Raw genomic sequence first — 21856 nt, 5'->3', positions numbered from 1 at the left:
AATGTAAAAACTTATTCCATTTATTTTACATGTTCATAAACTGCCTGGAATATTTTTATTCTTCAATTGAATCTTTTTCATTCTTATGCTAAATTATCAATGAAACTCAAAGTACCATGTTCAGGCCTGTTCCATTTAAAAATACACACTTATAAATTCAAGTCTATAAAATAAAAAATCATTTTCAGTACTAACTAAACTTTGACAGGCATTTTCAGGGATAAGCATATAGATCTATCTGAAAATCACTGGCTTGGATTTGACCATAACTCATCCTTTTAGAAACATTAAAATTTGTGACTGAAAAACTGTGGGGAGATTACAGTTCAAAATAATCAATCATATGTTTTACAAATACTGAAATAAAACATACCAAAGCTTCAATTACAATGAATGCTAACTTGACAGAAATATTCATTATTCTAGCTAGAAGAATACCTACTTTTTAATGTAAAAGCTTTAAAAATATGTAGAAGATATAAAGTATCTCTATTTTGCAATTGTTTAATGATGGTTCTGTGTATTCCCTAAAGAGATCTTGTATAGTTGAGTAATTATATTATTCCATCACAAAGACACACATGCACACACAGACTGTGACATTCATGCACATTCTTTAAATATTTATGTAAAAAAGTTAGGGCTTTGATATTAAACATAATTTTCCAGAGGATCGTGTAAACAGAAATTCATTTCCATAATCTCTATCCTTCTTAGCTTTGACAACACATATGGAAGATTAATGAATGAATAGTAAATGATAATTGTAATGATGAATTACAATGGCAGATTAATTGCTTTACTTTTAAGGCCTAAAGTTTCCTTACTCAAAAGACCTCTTGGTGACCTCAATAAAATCAAGTTTAAAGATATACTTTTTAAACTCCTGAGTATATCCTGATCAAATTTAGGTATTTTCCATTTATTTTTATTCTTCTGCTTTCTAATAAATTATTTTAGACCTATGTCAGATGTTTCTAACGCCCACATTCTATCTAGATTTTCTGTGTAACTGACAAAATAGTAAAGATAAATTCCTAGGTTACTGTCTGTAGACTGGAAAAAAAAGAGTCAATTTCTGACTGTAGAGAAGAATGCTACATATCATATTAGTATCTCTCAGCACCTGTAGATTTTAACACCTGCATATTTTCTTTCTAGAGATAATGGGCTTTTCTGAAGGATTTTTTATTTGAATGGCATTTTTAAGATCGAACCTAATGCATTTTTTCATGCTAGTGCTCTTAGAGCAATAATATAGGTCCCTGCTGGGCAATAGGCAAAATGGATACTTCTCAGATGTAGGTGGTAGAATATAATTAGCTGTGCTGGAAATCTTTCTGATGCATTTGGGCTTGCTGAGAGGTGGGTTTTCAATCATTTATGACTTTCTGAAATCCTTCCCAGCCCACATGTCTTTTTAAAATATTTTAGAAAGAATTTTGGAAATATTTTAAAATGAAAATGTCATTTAAAGTCATTTATTAACTGATCATGATTTTGATATTCATTATAAAGAATTTCAGGTTTGTAATACAATTAGCAATTCAAAATTTTACCAATATTGTTTGAGGAAAATATTATTTAGCTAAGAAAAGAGACTTTAATTAAGATAATAGCAGAATGTAAACTATCTTCATATCAATACTGTATCCTGCATTCATAATTTATTGGTATTTACTTTTTATGAAGTAATTATTGCTTGAATGCAGTATGATACCCAAAATAAAAAGCATACTAGGAAGAAAGCTTATAAGACACAAAATACTTAAACATCAAGGTGAAAGATTAGAGTTTAAGTGGATGGTGGTATTTATGTTTTTATATCAGGTAAGATGAAATAGTCAAGAAGTTGTTATGATACATTTTCTTAAAAAATAACTGTAAAAAAGAAACAAAGGACTTCTTTTTTTTTTTTTCTTTTTCTGATGACTGTATTCTGTACCTTGTATATGGTGTACTCACGTGCACGTCTGTGGGAGGAGAGAGGGCACAGAATCAGAGGAAAAATGGTGAAAAAGTGCAGCAGTGGACATTGTTGAAAGTCAGCTATGCAACTCATGGGTGAAGATATGAGGGAGGAAATGGGAGAGAATGAGGGAGCAAGATGACAACTATACGAAAAGCAATGTACTCATTACCTGACATTTGTAAAGGTAACCCCTCTGTATATAGCTTGTAAAACAGCAATAAAGTAAACTAGGAAGAAGAAAAATGTGTTCCAAGGAAGACAAGAAATTCTTTAGGTAGCTGGGAATGCTTTGGCCAGAGAAATATGAAACATATATGAATATCTTTTGAAGATATTGGAAGTCTTTCTTGGTCACATTCAATATGGAAACGTAGTTATTATCTGAATTACAGACACCTGTCAGTATTCTTTAAATCAGGAAACTAGAATGTGTGAATAGGTGAATCAGAGAGAGATTGGTTAAAACAAATACATAAAGGTGAGACTGTTGAAAGGTGTGACAATTATAAAGATGCTTGAACTGCTTTGTTTGTATGTGTGTGGGGGTTGTTGTTGTTGTTTGTTTTTCGGTCTTGGGGCTTTTACTCTGGGCCTGGGCGCTGTCCCTCAGCTATTCAGCTCAAAGTGAGGGCTCTACCACTTGAGCCACAGCGCCACTTCCGGCTTTCTGAGTGTTTTATTGGAGATAAGAGTCTCACAGCTTATCCTACCTGGCTGGCTTTGAACCGCGATCCTCAGCTCTCAGCCTCCTGAGTAGCTAGGATTACAGGCGTGAGCCACTGGCGCCCGGCATGAACTGCTTTGTTAAATGGCTTTTTTTTGTTACAGTTATTTAAAGATAATAAAAGAATTAAAAAGTCCATTAGAGTTTAAAAGAAAAGAAACACAGTTTGCTAGAAATGGAACACCAATGTCATGCAAGATGACAGACTCAAATAACTCAACACTTATTAAAAATACATAAATAAGTATATAAATATCAGAAGTCAAAGACTGAGCCTATGTCATAGCTAAGGGCATGGAAAATGATTAGTTCCATTTATGGAAACCCATGAACAGTGAATTGCATATTGTGTGTGTGTGTATGTGTGTGTGTGTGTGTGTGTGTGTGTGAATCAGGGCAGAGATGAATTTAGACTGCCATAACCACTGGGTATAGTGATTCTTATCCGAATCTCAGCACTCAGGAAGCCAGAGCAGAAGGATTGCAAGATCAAGACTAATCTAGAATAAATGGAAAGACTATCAACAACAATAGCAAAGGTTGTACATGTTAGTTGGAGTATATATCCATTTACTTGAAGTGAACTGTGAGGTTCAGAAGGTACAAAGAAGAGTGGATCAAATCAGGAGAAAGAATGACTGAAAATCCTCAATTTAAGTATGGGCGGGTACATCAATGAAGTGTGTATGACCCAAAAGAGATCCACATCCAAGACAAAAATTCATGAGTTACTTAAGAGATGTGTAATTGAGAGAAATTACAGCAAATGAGAACATCTTCCTCAAAAAGGGCTGACCAAAGGAAGCACCACCAGGTCTGACTACGAACATAGCTACAAGGGACTCAGTAAAAATAGGTGCTCAAAAACTTTTAATTATCCATTGTAAGAAATTGTAATTTTGGCAGATAAAATGTATAAATTTAACTTCTGTAAACTGATAAATTCTCTTCTCTCAATTAAAAGAATTGGGAAGCTAGATATTTTACAAACCAAAAACTAAGGACATTTTAAGTTATTTACCTTACTTTACTACTATCTGAGTTAGGTTTGAGCATTGAGGGAAAAAAAATTGGTACAGAAATTCTTACATATCCTGTTTCCTTAAGACCATTTTCTCAATAGCATTTAATCTATGAATAATTTGACAAAGATTTGAGATTGTATAATAACCTCATTGATAAATGAAATTAATAAGACAAAACTGATTTTAGGGGCATAAATTATGTTTAAAAATAATTTTGAAATATTATTTTTATGTGATTAAAAATAAGTTGATAAAAGCCATGTTTTTCTGGCACCATTTTCACACATGTATTCAAATTCACCTCAGTCTGAATCACATTTATCATATTTATTATAATAAATATAGCTTATTATATCCTAATACAATATTTTAATGTTATGTGTATGGTATATATTACTGAGACAATAAAAACTCAAAATCTTGATAAGAATCAACTCAAATGTAATAATTCATATGTACCTAATAAATTATAAATTGTTACAAGCTCATTATACTTCCTTATTTTGAGAAATAAAATTGAAAGAATTAATTACTTGCTTATTTGTGACTACTTCAAAGGATTTTGTAAATTAAGAAACAATTCTAGGTATGCCAACCTAGTTGTAAATACTAATTGCCATTAAAATAAAATCTATAGACTATTGAATTTTAAACAATATGAATCATACTCACAAACCACTATGTTGAATTAAAAACCCTTTTTACAATAACTTAAATATAGTATGTAAATAAATAGATAAAATTTTTATATCCGTAAAATGTATTTCTGGAAAACCAGATTAATCATTTCCATAGTGTTACACTGACTTCCCAAGAATAACTTAGGGATGGCTGTGTTTTAATATCTACCTGTGATGCACATGGAGCAAAGTTTACAGATAAACACTACTATTTTACTTATAGAAAAACTAAAGTGTCTTCCTAAAGACTCCGTAATTTTTAAACAACAGAATGGGAAGCCAAAATACTGAATAAATATCATATCATGTGTAAGTTTTAGATAGAACGGAAGAAGAAGCAATTCTGTTGCTTTATACGCTCTCAAGGAATAATTGTAATCCAACTAAAGTTACTCTAAGAAGACTGAACATGCAGGCTTTTTAATAAGCAAACATTATGCTAAATGAAAAGCAATTGGTTAATAAACTATGTGTCCAAGTATTTATTACATGTCAGTACTCCTACAAGCAGATGAGCAAATAGAATGTATAAGTTAAAAACAGTAAATCGAAACTTCAGAAATGTTACTGTTGTAAATTAAGAAAAATGTAGGCATGAGTGTGTTCTTTACACAAGCAAGCTTACAATCTTGCTCTCTCTCTTTTTCTGAATTGATATAAACAGAGCCCAGATGGGCGCATGGAAGTCAAAGGGCGCCATGGAAGCTCAGCACTACATATTAAAGATGTGAGGTTGTCAGATTCGGGGCGTTATGACTGCGAGGCTGCCAGTAGAATTGGAGGACACCAGAAGAGCATGTACCTTGATATCGAATGTAAGTTACTTTCAGCTTGAACGTTTGTTAAAATAGCTTTGTCGGCTTTGGAAAAGAGAAGTTCCTTTAAGGAAGTAAAAATGCATATGAAGTTCATTTATCAGTACAGCTCCAGGATTGAACATCAGTTATTAGAGACATCTAGTGGCTGCTAAGGCACATTTCACAGGGCTATTTAATGATGCATTCTGAGAATTGGAGCGGTCTTCTTTTTGCAATATTTAACCAAAAACATAGAACCAAATGAGCCACTTTAGTTTTTAATAATCATTTGTTCAAATTTCCTTTGTACATCTATCTACATGTGTGCTTTTTAAATGAGAATTCTCTGCCCCAGAAATGTGCTGTTTTCATTTCTTACTAAATTTTTCTATTGAATTATTTTATGCCCATATAAAATATGAAACACTTGTCAATACAGTGAAACACATTTGAGCTTATAGTTCATTAAAAGTGAATAATTTTTCCTCTGTAATATGGGATCCTCACTATAAGAATTGTTGAAAGTATAGCTTTATCTTTCACAATTTTGTGATATTGCTAATAAAGAATACAAATGTAAACTATGATTTTTAATTTATTTTAGATACGTGGAATTTTTAAATTTTATTTTAAAGATAGTATACAGAATGGTTAAACTTACATAAGTTAGGTCATGTTTTAAAATTCCATTATTTGGGATTTTATGTATTTTTATTTAATTTATTTTATTTATTGGTATTTCTAAATAATGGAATTTTAAAATATTTTTCTCAATACATTATTTAAAAGGTAGATCTTCAGTACCATTCTCAGTGAATATCTATGAATCATGAATTCTGAGGTTCCCTTATACTTGAAAGTACAGGGATGCTTTAGTAGAAATGTTTGAGATATTTTGTTGAGAAATATTGTTATTGGAGCATTTTGTCTACATTAATATTGATTGAACACAATAATAACTGTTGAATAAAATGTATTTTTCATTCAGAAAACCCTTATAAAAACATTCTGACAAGGACTTTTCTAAGTAAGCTGTATTGCTTTATATTTTATAGATTTAGAAAATTAATTGTAGGTCGCTCCCAAGAAGGTCATTTATATTAACATCACAAATGTCTTAGTATGCAAACAGACTCAATGTTTTGATACTACTGAGAATATAGAAAGAAATGACGCAAAATAATCTGAATTGCCTTAGCAAAATTTTATTACCTACTTATCTATCCTGCATCTTTTCCTTCATTGTAAGTACATTTCATTTTTCAAGTCAACAAAATTGAAATTAACTTAAAAAACACTCATCATACATTCAAAATAGTTTTTATTTTTTAGTTTGAAATTGTATATAGGCCAGATTTACTTTTGTTAACGTAATTCTTTCTTGTTTTTGATTGAGTTCAGTTTTGACTGCATAAGCTAGTAAAATCTATGTGTGCCCAGATTATTTTATTTTTTAAACTAATGTCCATGAGAATCATTCATGTTCTTACACATGACAGCATTTCTCCCTTTTTGAGAGTTCACTTGTATTTCCTTCTGTCCACCCAGTATGTCTTGCATTCCATTGTCAAATAAGTTAATTAAATACCACACTTTTGTTGTTGTGAATTTTGCTACAGTAGACATGGAAATGCAGTTATCTCTAGGATATTTCCTTTGGGCACACACTCAGAAGAAGGATTAGTTGACTGTATGTTATTTCTCTTTTCAATTTGTTGGAAAGCTGTCTTGTTTTCCATAGTGGCTTCATTAAGTTATACACTTGGAAACAATATACTGTCTATGAATTCCCTTTCCCCTGCTTCCTCTCCAATACTCACATTTCACCTTCTTGATAAGTGTTTGAACCAGTAGGAACTGATACATCATTATGAGTTCAATTGAAATGTTCATAAGTTCTAACACTGCCAGACATTTCCATGACCTACTGATAAGTGTGTGTTTTCTTAGAGGACATGTCTAGGCAAGTTGTATGCCTATTTTCAAAGTTCTTGCATGTTTCATTTCTATTCAGTTAAGCTGATAATATACTTTGGATATTAAGTTCTTACCAAATTAAATGGTTTACAAATGTTCTTTTCCATTATGTGAATTGTTTCTGCTGAACTATTTCAATCAATGTACATTGAAGAAAACATACAATAACTTACTATATTTGTTCCTTTTATTGTATGCATATAGTAGACTTCAGTACTTGAGATTAAAATTCTATTTCAAATCTATATTTTTATATCATATGGCCATATACGTTCTTTTATCTACACTTATTTTCTCCTTTGGCTTCTTAAATATGAAGAGCAAAACTATTTAAATTTCCCAAGTCTCATTTTACCAAATATGTCAAATTGAAATTATATGTATAATGCCTTTTGTGTTCTAGTTAAGAAATCGTCACCTAATTTAAATTTTTAAAAGGTTTATGGCTATGCTTTCTTTTTAGACTTCTGCAAACCTAGGTTTTATAAAAGTTCTGTGAGACATTTTGAGTTTTGTTTTTTAAACCATTGTCCATTAATTTCCATGCATATGTATACTTAAAAATTCACCACTTGTTGGAAATACTTTTATTTCTCTATAGTGGGTATTTTGAAATGACTAATCTTTTCATAGTAATAGTTTACAATTGTGTTAACTTCTGGATCATTTTCTTGTTTTCTATTTTGAAAATTTATTTATATTTTCAATATTTTCTTTCTTTTTTGTATTTTTGATTGATCTTATTTTGTCTCAAATACTTATTGTGCTGGATAATTATTTTAAATAAGTCATGTTTTCTTAAATAACTAAATTTTTCTGCTAGGCAGTGCTTTAATTTCATTCTCTAAATTGTAATGCATTGTATTTTCTTTGTTGTATAGGTACTGTTACTTTCCTTATCTGCTCATATTTTTTAATGTCAAGCATGTTACATTAGCATTTGTTGGCAATTTCTTCTTATATGATGGTGTTATTTGTACATTTTTTTAAAACTTAAGATTAAAATTTTCATACTTATTACAATATAGTATAACTTGCTCTGCATCATTCTTGAAAGTTATTTTCAACATTTATTATAATTTTTTGGTCTTGGGTTAAATAATAAAATCAAAGAGAAAATCATGATTACATTTTTCCAATGTGGAACAGGGAATTCTTTAGTTATTGAAAATAATCTTTAAGTCATTGTACTAAGGAGTTGACATTTAACAAAATGGCTTATGAATATAATATATCTTGATCAATGTCCTTTCAACATTCATGCCTTTCAATGTTTGCATTCATCCTTCCATTACTTATATCATTCCTTCACTCTTCTTAAATTTCATGAATTCCTGATTGCAGTCTCCCCTCTTCTCTTCTTTTTGTGTCTTCCTTTCCCCTTGACCCCACAGCACTCCTTTCAAGTACCCCTTCTTGCTGTTTATTTTATTGAGCTTTGCCTTTGCCTTTTAACTGAAATAAGGTAGATTCAATGGAACATGGTGCTTACATCTATATAATAAATGTTTCTTATATATTTATATGAGTATTAGAAACTTTCAAGTTTATCTTGGCATTAAATGATTATGCAACAGACAAAAGCTATTGGTGCTTTTTAATTGAATCTAATATGTATTAAATATAGTTTGTGTACCAAAAGATTATAGCAATGATACATATGTAGCACAAGAATATCACAGTGATCAGCTCACCATTACTCCACAAGTAAAGACATGAAAAGTGGAAGTAAATACTTAACTATTAGACATGATTGAAATGCTTTGATTATACATGCTGTCTTTAAATCTAGAACAGAAACAATGAGAATTAACAGTCTATCCATTTTCACAAGAAAACATAGCATAGAAGTCTTTGCCTCCTGAGCCAGGCATCTACAGAATAACAATTCTAAGAACAAGCGGGGAGAATCACACTATTTCTAATTTTTTAAGAGCCTTATTAGTAGTGAACTCAATGTTAAAATATTGAACCTTTAAAAATATTTTTGTTCAAACCTCTTTTGTATTTCAGCTTAAGCAGATTCCTTGGCATTCTGCCAGTTCACTTTAGTTTCAAAGGTATTACCTGACTAAGAAACAGTTGAACTATAGTTCCAATTAGGAAAACAAAGGAGATAACAGCCATTTGATATGAGATTGCATGCAATAATCACCGATTACATACTATGTTTGATTACAATAATAATGTTATTAAGTTTTCCGAGTAGGTAGTCATTACACATTAAATATTAATTAGACTTAATTATTTTATGTGACAAATTTAACGTAAAAATTACATGGTAACAGTGATTGCAAAGAAACATTGAATTTTTTTCACTTTCATCTTTCTCTAATTGAGCTTGCAGCACATTATTTTTTAAATTCATATTAAATATAATAGTAATATCCAAATGCAACATTTCCTGTAGCATAGAGGATGACCTTTACAATATCAAATACATTCCAAGACTGCCTATAGGAAATATGATAACCCAGATTTATGCTACGTTCCTATTTTCCATTGTGACAGAGTTAATAGACGTATACTTTATTGAATAAGTCTTTCCTCAACTGTTACATTCTATCAATAGAACAGTTAGGCATCCTCTGATTCATCTTCTGAATGAGTAAGGTAAGAGATGAGCCAGAATGTAACACGTCAAGAAAGCTACTTCAGCAATCTATCTAAAATTTGAAAAATTTCCTTGGCTATAGCAGATATTTTATATCTCCGAGTAAAATCTGGTCTTATAACCCTGACTTCAACACTCATCCAGATACATTTAAGCTATTGAAACTTCAAAGATAAGGGCTCATTTGCAGACATGAATTGGAGCTACTTCTTGCAACTATTTAGGTTTTACATCTAGCAGGCTACTTTCAAGAACAGAAATGGAGAAAATGCAAAGCATAGCTCTTAATCCAGAAGGAATAAAGAGGAGAACATTAAGGAAGAAAATGAGGAAAAATCGTTTAGTGCTCAGCCATATTTTTAACCCAAACTTTATACATACTTGCTGAGAAAAATCACGTTTTTCATGTGTAAGGATTCCATCAATTAAACTTCTTTTATGACAAACTTGCTATTTTCTGATAGATATTAGTTAATATAGATTAAATTATCTTACTAAAGTATCCTTTAGATAAGATGGGGATGAAAACTTTTTAGGAAGTTAAGGACATCGGAAACTTTGTAAATGAAGACCCAAACTTCAAACAGTCTGGTATTTTATATAATTGTTACATTTATCTCTGCCGCTTGGTAACTTCTTTACACCCAACAGGCCATACAATGGAATCCTTGCATATACATTAGAATTTTATTCTTTGTGAACTTTAAGCAACAACATTGCCTACTCCATTCTATCTAAAATTTAACCATGAAAATGACATTATTTTATACTTACAATTCTCAGTCTAGTATAATGATGTTGCAGGGTGGACACCAGTTCTCAGAAGGAGAGTGTTAGACAGTAAAACAGCATTGCAGTTTTTAGTAAAATACAATTGGCTGAGTGGATTAAATGACAAATATTCCTTGTCACATATCCAGAAGCTGCATGTGTGAGACCATAATGAGTGCCAGCATGCTGCATTCTTGTTAGGTGATCTGGTCAGTACATACTAGGTCTTTCATTAATGTATCTATGTCTCTTTGTATTTTTGCAAAGGCATTCCCTTTATCACTTGGTTTTTATTTCACTTTTTTCCCAATCCATGTGCTCTCAAAATTATAAATGGGTTTTCAACATTGATATGATACTAACATACAGTACATAGCACTGTGCATTCTAGGAATTGGGCAAAGATACCTCACAGAACTATGAAGAATTTCACAGGGTGAGATCACACACTGAAATTACACACTGAGACATCACTGAGCTCACTGCCCTCTTATCATTTCTGAGAGATACAAAATTATGTTAAAGTCTAGAAAATATCAATTTATGGTTTATTATAGTTAAAATTGTCTTGTTCCTCTTCCCTCTCTTCCTTAGGATGTGGTAGGAGTAGTTTTACTTTGCTAAAGTTACTTGTAGTGTATCTGAAACTTAGGCCTGTGTAAAAGCTCAGTGTACATTGGTTTAAATAATACATCAATTAATGTGACCTATGGATTCTAATCTGTTCCTTAGGAAAAGATATATACGTACAGTTGGTTCATATCTTATGGACAGCACTGAAATAAAATCTTATAATCTCAAAGTCAACATTTTATAAGATAGAAAATTAAAAGGAAGTTTGGAGCAGAGGAACAATACACCCATAAGTTTTCTGAGATCACAAGCTGAAGTGTAACAATAGAGAAAAGGGTAAACTGGTACAATCTGCTGGAATAGTATCAACAATAATGGGGAAAAAAATGAATATCTTAACACAGTTATAATTCATTTCAATAACTTCAGTATCCATCTTCACAAATAGGGACAACATCTTTTCTAAGAAAAACCTAGCCAAAATACAGTAATTACAAGTAATTATACTAAAACCAGAAATCGAATTTTTTTTATTGTGAAAATACTGTACAGAGGGGTTACAATTACATGGGCAAGATAATGAGTACATTTCTTATCAAGCATTGTAGCTTCCTCCTTTGTTTCCCCTTCCCATCCCATCCTCCCCCCGGCCCCCCACCCAAATCTCCTCCCCGCCCCACCTAAGTTGTAAAGTTCATTTTCCACATACAACTTGTACATCTCATTGTTGCAATGGGTCCACCTGTATCCCTAGTTAAATGATTTGTGTTTTCCTTCCCCTCTACAAATTATAACAACATCAAATACAGTGAAAGCAGGGGCTATACCGTGGGGGAGGGACATACAAAGCAACAAAGAAATAATCTTATAAATGTGCTAGAAACAATCGCATGAAAGAAAAAACATTTGAATACTTATCTTGGGGTTCATTCCCCTAACATCAACTTATCTGACCTTTTCTGCTTGACTCAGACATATACTAGTTATTTATTCTATATCTTTGCATTCATTCTAATGATATTAACAATTTCCAAAAAATATTCTTAATTCTACCCTGTATATCCTACAGAATTAAGAAGAGAGAGGGAAGGAGCAGGTCTGAGAGGGGTAGAGGAGAATGTTGAAAGGAATGACCTTGATCGAGATATACCATATTCATAAACTGCCTTGTTAAATAGTAACACCTTTGTACATCTACTTTAAAAAATAATAATAATGCAGAAATGCAATTCTAGAAAACAGGAAAAATAATAAATCACAAACATCTCATTTCACTTGAAAGGGTAATATTTTCTAATGTTGTAGTATAATTCAGGTGTAAAAAATGAAAATAATGCATGCTTACATTTTTATCAAAGAACTTTCCAACTTGAGTTACAAACAAATACTGAATAATGGAAACTAAATTTCAAAAAGTTGTTTTAATGATTAAAGAAGAAAATAATATTGCTGTATATTATATAATTTTTTCAGTTATCATTATTAACATTACTATTTATCATGCAGTATCACAAATAGAATATTCTGATGGCTTTTCAAATATGCAAAACAATTGAAAGCAAACATATCTAAGGAGTGAGACTTTACATATGTTGATCAGCCTAGAAGTATTAATATATGGTTTAATATAGTTAAAATTAAATGCCTTGACAAGATTGTACAAATCCTCAGTAAGAGAGTTGAAGCCAGAATTTTAAAGCCTGTTACCCAAGCATCACTTGAGTCATACCCATACACTTTTTTAATTCTATGATTTATTTTCTTTAAATTAAAAAATATTTTCTTCACATTGTTGTACAAAGGAGGTGCCATTCAACAAAGCAGTTTATGAATAAATTGCCTATTAACCAATGCCACACCTTTCATCATTCTCTCCCGTTCTTACCAACCATCTATTCCATTCTGTTTTCTAATTTTGTAGCATATGCATTGAATTTTGTGTCTATATTCTCCAATGCTTCCTTTCTTCATTCCTCTCTTTTACTCCTCTGGGCCCCTCTCTCCTTTTTTCCAGTAGCCATTTCCTGGGATTTATTTTGTTTGACCACAAGTTAGTCTAAGGAATTACACAATTAGAATTCTGCCCTGAATTTACCATGCTTCAATTAATGCATTTATGACTTGGAAACTACTCGAAAGTGTTTACTTGTATATCTATAACTTCTATCTTCCACATAGGAACTTTTGTTTCTGTAGGCCTGGTTTACTTCACTTGTTTGTAAATGAAGCAGTCTCATTCTTTCAAATGTAGGAGTATAATTTCACTGGATGTATACATGTACATCTATTTATCTATCTATTTATTTATCTATCTGTCCATCTGTATATATTACTGTATCATGGTTTGTAATCCTTCGTATAATGACCAAGAGTATAATTGCTGGATCATAGATAGGGCAGTTCTATGTTTTGTTTTTTTGGAGAACCTTCATATTACTTTCCAGAGTTGTTAAACAAGCTTACATTCTCAGTTCTTATGGCCCCCATCCATGCCAGCATGTTATTGTTGCTCTCTGGATAATGGCCCTTCTAATTGAGGTGAGATGGAATCTCCATGTTGTTTCGATTTGCATTTCATTTATGCCCAATGATGAGTACTATTTTTTCGGCATTTTTACTTCTGACAAGTTTCTATTTTGTTCGTTTTTTATTCATTGGGATATTTTATTAATTGAAGGGTTTAGTTTCTTAAGCTCTCTGTATATTCTAGATATTATCTAAGGTATAGATGGCAAAGATCTCACATTCTTTTGTATATTTTGGTCAGTTTGTCAACTGTGTCCTTTGCCATGCATGGAGAAGCTTTTTACGTTTCATTCAATCCCGTTAGTCTGTTCTTTACTTGATTTGTTGTGTTTTAGGATTTTTGGTCAGAAAGTTCCTGCATTTGTTGAGGGATTCTAATGTTTCTTCTTCTTTTTTTCTGTAATTGTTTTATGGTTCCAGGTCTTACATAGAGGATTTTGATACATTTTGAATTGATACTACAGTAGTACAAAAGATCCAGCCTCATTTTTCTGCATATTGACATCCAAATTTCTCCATAACATTTGTTGAAAAGGCTGTAGTTCTGTAGGTTTATTTCTGGGTCTCATTAATACTGTTTCTTGGGCTAATAGTCTCTGCTTCCCTTGCCCAGATTGGCATTCAAATGGAGATCCTTCTCTCTGCCTCTTGAGTATGTATTTTTTTACACTAACCATAGAATACCTGTCATTGATGATTACTTTTAATGCATTTATTTAATAATACTATATATAAATATAATATAAACATAATATATATAATTTCATACAGTAATATATTAAGATAAAACTTCATCTGAATATGTGAACTTTTATTTTATTTATTTAATTTTATTTTTTGTTGGTCGTGGGGCTTGAACTCTCGGCCTGGGCACGGTCCCTGTGCTCTTCAGCTCAAGGCCAGAGCTATACCACTTGAGCCACAGCGCTATTTCCGGTTTTCTAGTGGTTTATTGGAGATAAAGAGTCTCATGGACTTTCCTGCCCCTACTGGCTTTGAACCGTGATCCTCAGCTCTCAGCCTCCCGAGTAGCTAGGATTACAGGCGTGACCACCGGCGCACAGCTTGTGAACTTTTATTTTAAAACAATTTCTACAGAAAGTAGAAATTTTTATCTTGGTAAAACATAATAAGTAGGGGAATATTGCTGTGTGAAGAGTTGTTCCTTCTTTGATAACTCAGAAATTTTTATGTAAGAGATAGCCTTTCTCATGAGAAGTTTTATGAATGAGTCTTTAAAATAATATAGGTATTTATGGAAAATACAATTACATAAAACAACCAAGAATCACATTCAACACAATATATTTCTAAGTACTTAATGTGATACATTAAAAGGAGAGATTTCAGCCAAGAGAATGATTAATATTTGATAGATGAATAATTCACCATACTTATAATCAATCCATTCCTATGGCTAGTATTAATTATATCATTAATAAAAGTCAAATTAGAGTGAAGCCCAGTGTGTGCTCTGAAGTCACATATAAGCATGCTTTAATATAAATGACTCTTACAATTTGACTTGAGGGTCATAAAATATGCTGAGATTTATGCATAAGTTGGCTGTTAAAATTTAGCACAAAAATGCACATCCAGTGTTATGGGTAATTGGCAATAAGCACACATCTAATTTTGTATTCCACATAGCCATTCAAAGTCCCATGGTGCATGGACTGAATCCAGTTAATTGCCATAGCTGATTCTGCATATGACTGAACATATAGTAGAACTGGATCTGTGAAATCATTAATTGAATTATCCTCTAAATATGCCAAAGGATATATTAGTTTTTACTCCCTTGATAGTTTCCCTGTGCATAAATCAAATGAGAAAATTCAAATGACTGAATAAAAGAGTTGAGGTGCTTGTAATGTTTTTAGATTACGTTTAACGCAGTGAATTTGAAGTACCAGCTTCTTTCAAAATAAGCAATAAACGATAATATTTCAATAGAACTAATGATATTTCAGGATAAATTGTATTATTTTAAAATGATCAGATTAATGTGTATTTCCTGTCATCTGTTAAAGAAGATGGTGACATGTAGATTACATACTTATCCTGGATTCTCAATCATTAATTTTATAGTTACTGAGTGTCTATTTTGTCTTAAGTATAAATTCACTTGTTTCACCAAACTAGGAGAAAAGCACTTTTGTTTTTATTCTTATGAAACTTGGGTTTCAGTTATGGAGATGAAAACACAATTATGTGCTTAATAATGTCATGTTTCTCTTAAATGTGTTATTAGTGGATTTTTATTGTTGTATGTTTGAGCATCAGAGACTACCCAGAAAAAGAAGGCTACTTCACTAGGCACAAAATCCTTTCAGAACATCATTGCATGTAAATTGTTAGCCAATACATCATTTCCAATGTGCAACTGTATATCAAAACTGAGTAGAGAGGTAAGACAGGACAAGGGGCTAGGAGCAGGTCTGATGAATATGGCTGGAGATGAAGGGACAACATTAAAAAAACACAGAAACAAATCCGTATTGGGCTGTGTAGGCCATCATAAACTCCAGAGCTCCAGGCTGGGAATATTATCCTCTAGAAGATTATAGTGACTCTAGTAATTTTATTTCAATGTATATATTGGTGGGAGAGTAAGCAAGAAAACTGCTTTATAAGATTTTAAAATTTTTATTTTATCGTAAAGATGCTCTACAGAGGGGTTACTGTTACATGAGTAAGGCACATTTCTTGTTGAACATTGTTACACACTCCATTGTTGTTCTCCCACTATCCCTTCCCTCTCTCCACTCATCCCCCCCACTACATTCATTTCTGACCTAGTGTCTTGCGAGTATCATTGTTGCAATGGGTCATTTATACTTTATACTTCTTACATCATTTTGCTATTTTCCTTCCCTTCTCCAAGTCAGATAAATCTATATACAACATGGAGGGTATGGGAATCAAAGACAGAGATTGCCCAGGGATAGACAACAGGCTAGAAATGGACACTGAGAGATGGAAAAGGTATTTTTCCAAACTGTATTTTAGTGGTGAAAAAAGAAAGGCAAAGTTTTTTTTAATATAACATCAAATTGCATATTAATGTATCAATACTAAATATGGTTCTTAATATCTAATGATAAAATACAAATCTGAATTTTGGGTGAATACAGTCATTCTATTAAATGTATGTATGTGAATATGGAACCATGTAATGAGATTGTGAATGGGATGGAAAAGAAGGGGAGAATGCCAGAATGGGTGATAATGATCAAGTTACTCAGTTGGAACTGTTGAATTGAAATGCTATTGTACAACTACATAAAGATAATAATTTTAAAAATTGTGTGGCTGGGAAAAAAAGAAGAGAGTTCACTATAGAGTAGAAATGGCTTGTATAATGTTCAGGAGAGATTTCGGTCCTAGATAGGGCTTCAATTAAGACAGGGCATACTATATTAAAATCCTAAATTTTAGTGCTGAATGATTTCAAATTATTTCTCCATAATTTTTTTTAAATATGACACAGTGGGTAAATAGGATGTTTGTATACTGAATTACTTTCTTGAGGTAATGGAAATTTAAGGCAAAGATTTTTTATGTTCCAGTTCCCACAAATTGTGTATGTGCTGCTCTCAGCATTCAGCTGGAGGTATGCAGGCGAGTTTCATGTGCAGGTCACAGAACTCAGCAAGAAGTAGGACTTTATTTAGGTCATAGGTACTGACTACAAAAAGAAATTGTCAAGAAGAAATATTTCTGAACCTGAGCAGAAGGGACTGGAGAAAGTTAAAAGTTTGCCTGAAGCAAGTTATTGAGTCAGAAAAATCTCATATAATAACAAAAGGAAGTGAGGAGTGCCGGCTGCACATTCAGACCTCTTTGTCAGGAAAAGCAACACATAAGGACGGTTTTTCATTAAAATCCTTGTGACATTATACTGAGGCTGAAGGCAGTCTTACCACTTTCCTTGGTGCTCCTGGTAAAGATCACCTGGTAAAGATCTGAACATAACTTTTTATTTTATTTATTGTTTTAAAGAAATGTTCTAAAATTCTCTGTAAGTAGTTCTGTAAAGGGGTTTGAATTCAACATCGCAGTTTGTGGGTACAATATACTTTATGAATATCACCCCTTCAATACATCTCCCCCAACTCTGTCAACCTCACCCAGGCTACCTGATTATCTGGTTCTATTCTCTCTCTCTCTCTCTCTCTCTCTCTCTCTCACACACACACACACACACACACACATGCACACATATAATATTAATATATTCACCCTTCTTTTCTCTGTCCATTTATTCTCTATCCATTCCTTCCTTTTAATACCTATCTAAAAATTTATTTCAGCTTTTTAGTATTCATTTTGTAAAACTCTAACTTAGTTATTTAATGGAGTTATACCACTCAAATCCACCCTGCATATACCATACCTTAGACTATGTATTTATGTATACATGCATATGAATCCTTTATATTTTCATATATTTGTAATTTATATCTATCAGCTACAAATGAGAAGAAAACATGGACCATTGTCTCTGTGAGATTTACTTCTCTTAACATTCCTATATTTTCTCTGAAAATGAGATATAGATACATATGCTTTCTCTGGACAAGTTTTCTCTTTTTTCCCTGGATAGCAGTCCTTCTCCTTACTACCTCCAGCATAGCTAGAATCACAGATACATGCCATGGCTATTTTGTTTTGTGTAGATGAAGTTTTTATGGAGCTGTCTTTGCAAAGAGATTCTCCGAACGGAATCTCATGTTTCTGATGTGTTAAAATGTCCAAATTACCCAAAATGATTTCCAGATTCAACACAATCTTTATTAGAATACCAGTACCATCGTCTAATCTTTTGTACAGTTAAAAAGTCCCTAAATTTCTATGACAACACCATAAATTCCAAATAGCCCCAAATTATCTTAAAATGAAGAGGCATTGAACTACCTAAATTCAAAATATACCTTGACACTTTATTATTCAAAACAGTATATTATTGCCATTCAAACAGATTTATAGGCCACTAAACAGGATAAAGTGCCTAGATATCAGCTACCTATGTACAGCTAAATAAAATGTGATAGGAACATAGCTGAAGAAATGCAATTGTTTTCAGCAAATGGTACAAATAAAACTGGATTCCTAATACTGAACTCTCTCTCTCTCTCTGTCTCTCTCTCTCTCTTCTCTAACTTCTATTCAAATTTTAAGAAATCACTATAAAAATACAGAGAATATGTTGTTTCAGGACACTGAATCCGCAAATATTTTTGGATGAGACAAGAAAAGCACTTGAATGAAAAGCAAAAAGAGAAGAAATTATATCTAAATAAAAAGTTTCATCTCATCAAAATTAAAATAACTAATACAGAGTGAAGAGAAAATCTGTGGAAGGGGAGTAAAGATTTACCAATTATTTATCTGGCAAAGACTTGCTTTCCAGATTAACAATGTGACCACCAAAACTCATGGCACATAATACCTGAATAATCTGGTTTAAAAAATGGACAATAGACCTAAAGATAGATTTTAAGAGACTATATGCAAATGACTAGTTGATGTATGAAACACATTCAATATCAGCAATTGTCAAAGATATGAAAACCAAAATCACATTGAGTTATTATGTGTGTTCAGTAGAATGGTCATAACTATGACAGATAACAAGTGTGATGGCAGGAATATACAGGAAAATGAGCACTGACAGAGTGGTGGTGAGGGTGTAAAGTAATGCAGCATTATGGAAAACAACAAGAAAGTTCCACCAAAAATGAAAACTTGAAATATACCATGTGATCCAGAAACTCTACTACTGAATTTATTTCTAATGAAATCAGAATGGATAAGAGACCCTTGAACTCTCCTTTTTAGTATTGAAAGGATACAGTTGTTTAACTTGATATAAACATCAAACCATATAAGCGTGTGTATCCATCCATCCATCCATATATATATATGTATATATATGTATGTATTCTCATACATACATAAGTAATTTATGTTAAGTAATATTATTAACATGTTCCAAGTTAAATATACATTTTATGTGCAATTTAATTAATGATTATGCTTTCACACAGAAACATAAAATTATCCTTTTGAATGTCTATGCATTCAAACATTGAGATTCAATGACATTACAATATTTGGATATTTGTCTAGTTCATATTTTCCTGAGTGTCTTGTTACTCTGAGGGAAGGGGTAACGAGGTTGACAAGAAATGTACTCATAACCTTACTTATGTAACTGAAACCCCTCCATACATTGACTTGACAATTAAATAAAAAAAGAATTTATAATAAAATAACATTTATTTTAAGAGAGAAGGTATTTGTTTTACCCTTTTAAATTCCTTTGTTGGCACATTGAACAGACCTAAATGCTCAAATATAAAAGAAATTATTAACAAGATTAAAGCATAAGTTTTGTTCACTTAGATGCACATGATGATCTTTCTATAAGAAGTTACAGTTGGAAGGGGATTACCCAAGCTATTTTTCTTAAATAAATTTGAAGTGGACAATGATCTTTGTGAATTAATGGCAGGAAAATTGATTAACTGACATAAGATGGTAAATTCATGTGCAACATGAAATTACAGATGTAATGCTCTGTAACTGGCTTATACAAGTAAATATCAGAAACATAATGATAATTAGATAAACCATTGGAACAGAAGATTATTTCCATGTTTGTTTATAAAAGCAGCCACCTAGCAACTTCTGGTGATTAGTTTTATTTTCTGGCCTTAGTGTATGGATAATAGTTTTCTATAAGGAGTCCATGTTTTTGATTTATGTAGGGAGAAACAAGCCAAAGATAAGTGAAAGTTCCTCAAACAATTTCAACTTGCTCCTGTCAGCATACTGATTTAGAAGGTTTCATGCAGGAACTTCTTTAAATCCTCCAATAAAATGTTTTTTGTTTCACTTTTATGAATTAATCTTGTGTAAAAATGTAAAATTCAATGGAATATCATAAAGATTTTTTTAAGTTAAGAATTTCTGAACAATTTCAATATTGCTATTTTCATGTGAAATGCAATGGATGATTAGAAAAATACAATGCTTATTTATTCCTATTTTAACATAGATTTCAAAATACCTAATAGGAAGATTATTTTGAGTAAAACATGATTAACAAGAAACACTGATTTTTTTATTACGTTTTATGGTAAACTTCACTGTGTGTTGTTTCTGAAACAACTTCGACTCATGTACTGAGTAAAATAGTCAATAATATTTTGGGTACGGAAGGGCAAATTTAACTTTGAGTACTATTGCCTATTGTAGCAATTGGTCTTATTATCATGCTAATAATATTTAAATTGTATGATACAACTCTCAAAAGTCAGATTTTCCTGACTTCAGCTATTGCCTATTAAACATCTAACCCTGGAATGCTTCTGACGTATTTTGGTACTAAATTATGAAATTCTAAGTGAAGACTTATCTTAAAACATCTTTAAACATTTTGTACTATTGTTTTCCAGATGCTCCTAAATTTGTTTCAAATCAAACCATTTATTTCTCTTGGGAAGGAAATCCAATCAACATAAGTTGTGATGTGAAATCAAATCCACCAGCATCAATCCATTGGCGAAGAGAAAAATTAGTCTTGCCAGCTAAAAATACCACCAATTTAAAGACGTATAGTGCAGGAAGAAAAATGATATTAGAGGTAAGTGTTAACTAATTTTAGAGTGTATTTAATATGCATTATATATGTGGTTATATATAATTATAAAGTATATTCATATATTAAACAATTTACAAGTAAGTTTCATGTATTTGCATCATGATCTGTTTATTCTGGATGGCACATCATTTATTAAAACAGAAATATGATTTGTAGCAAAGACCATAATGTTTCACAAGTTTACTTTTAGAAAGAAAAACATCAGGAAATGTAGAAATTAATAATCTGATATTTTAATAGTTTACTTTTTAATTTTATTTTACATTTCATTATTTTTATTGTTATATATGTTATTTTTATATTTTATTATTCAAGTTTATTATTCTAGTTTAGGTTCCTTAATAAATCTTGCTTGTTGTTAATTGCTTTTTATATTTAAAGTAATATTATGTAAATTAGTTTTATGCTGCCCAAATTGGCTTTATTTTATTTTTTTATTTATTTTATTTGTGAACATACTGTACAGAGGGGTTAGAATTACGTGGGCAGGATAATGCGTATATTTCTTACCAAGCATTGCAGCCT

General features: G+C 31.6%; 1 protein-coding gene across 2 annotated transcripts in view; it reads left to right on the top strand.

Annotated features, from left to right (window-relative positions):
* The window catches only part of Ncam2 (neural cell adhesion molecule 2), a 311886-nt gene that overhangs the window by 220364 nt on the left and 69666 nt on the right, over window positions 1-21856 (top strand). For both annotated transcript variants that reach the window (XM_042676924.1, XM_042676925.1), the window contains exons 9-10: window positions 5066-5216; window positions 21126-21313. In XM_042676924.1, the coding sequence (XP_042532858.1) occupies window positions 5066-5216; window positions 21126-21313 (339 nt within the window). The remainder of the gene's footprint in view (window positions 1-5065; window positions 5217-21125; window positions 21314-21856) is intronic.

Source organism: Dipodomys spectabilis, unplaced genomic scaffold, assembly GCF_019054845.1.
Source record: "Dipodomys spectabilis isolate Male_0828 unplaced genomic scaffold, ASM1905484v1 ptg000032l, whole genome shotgun sequence".
Taxonomy (NCBI): Eukaryota; Metazoa; Chordata; class Mammalia; order Rodentia; family Heteromyidae; genus Dipodomys; species Dipodomys spectabilis.
Note: the sequence above shows the minus strand (reverse complement) of the source record. Positions and strands in the feature narration are given on the sequence as shown.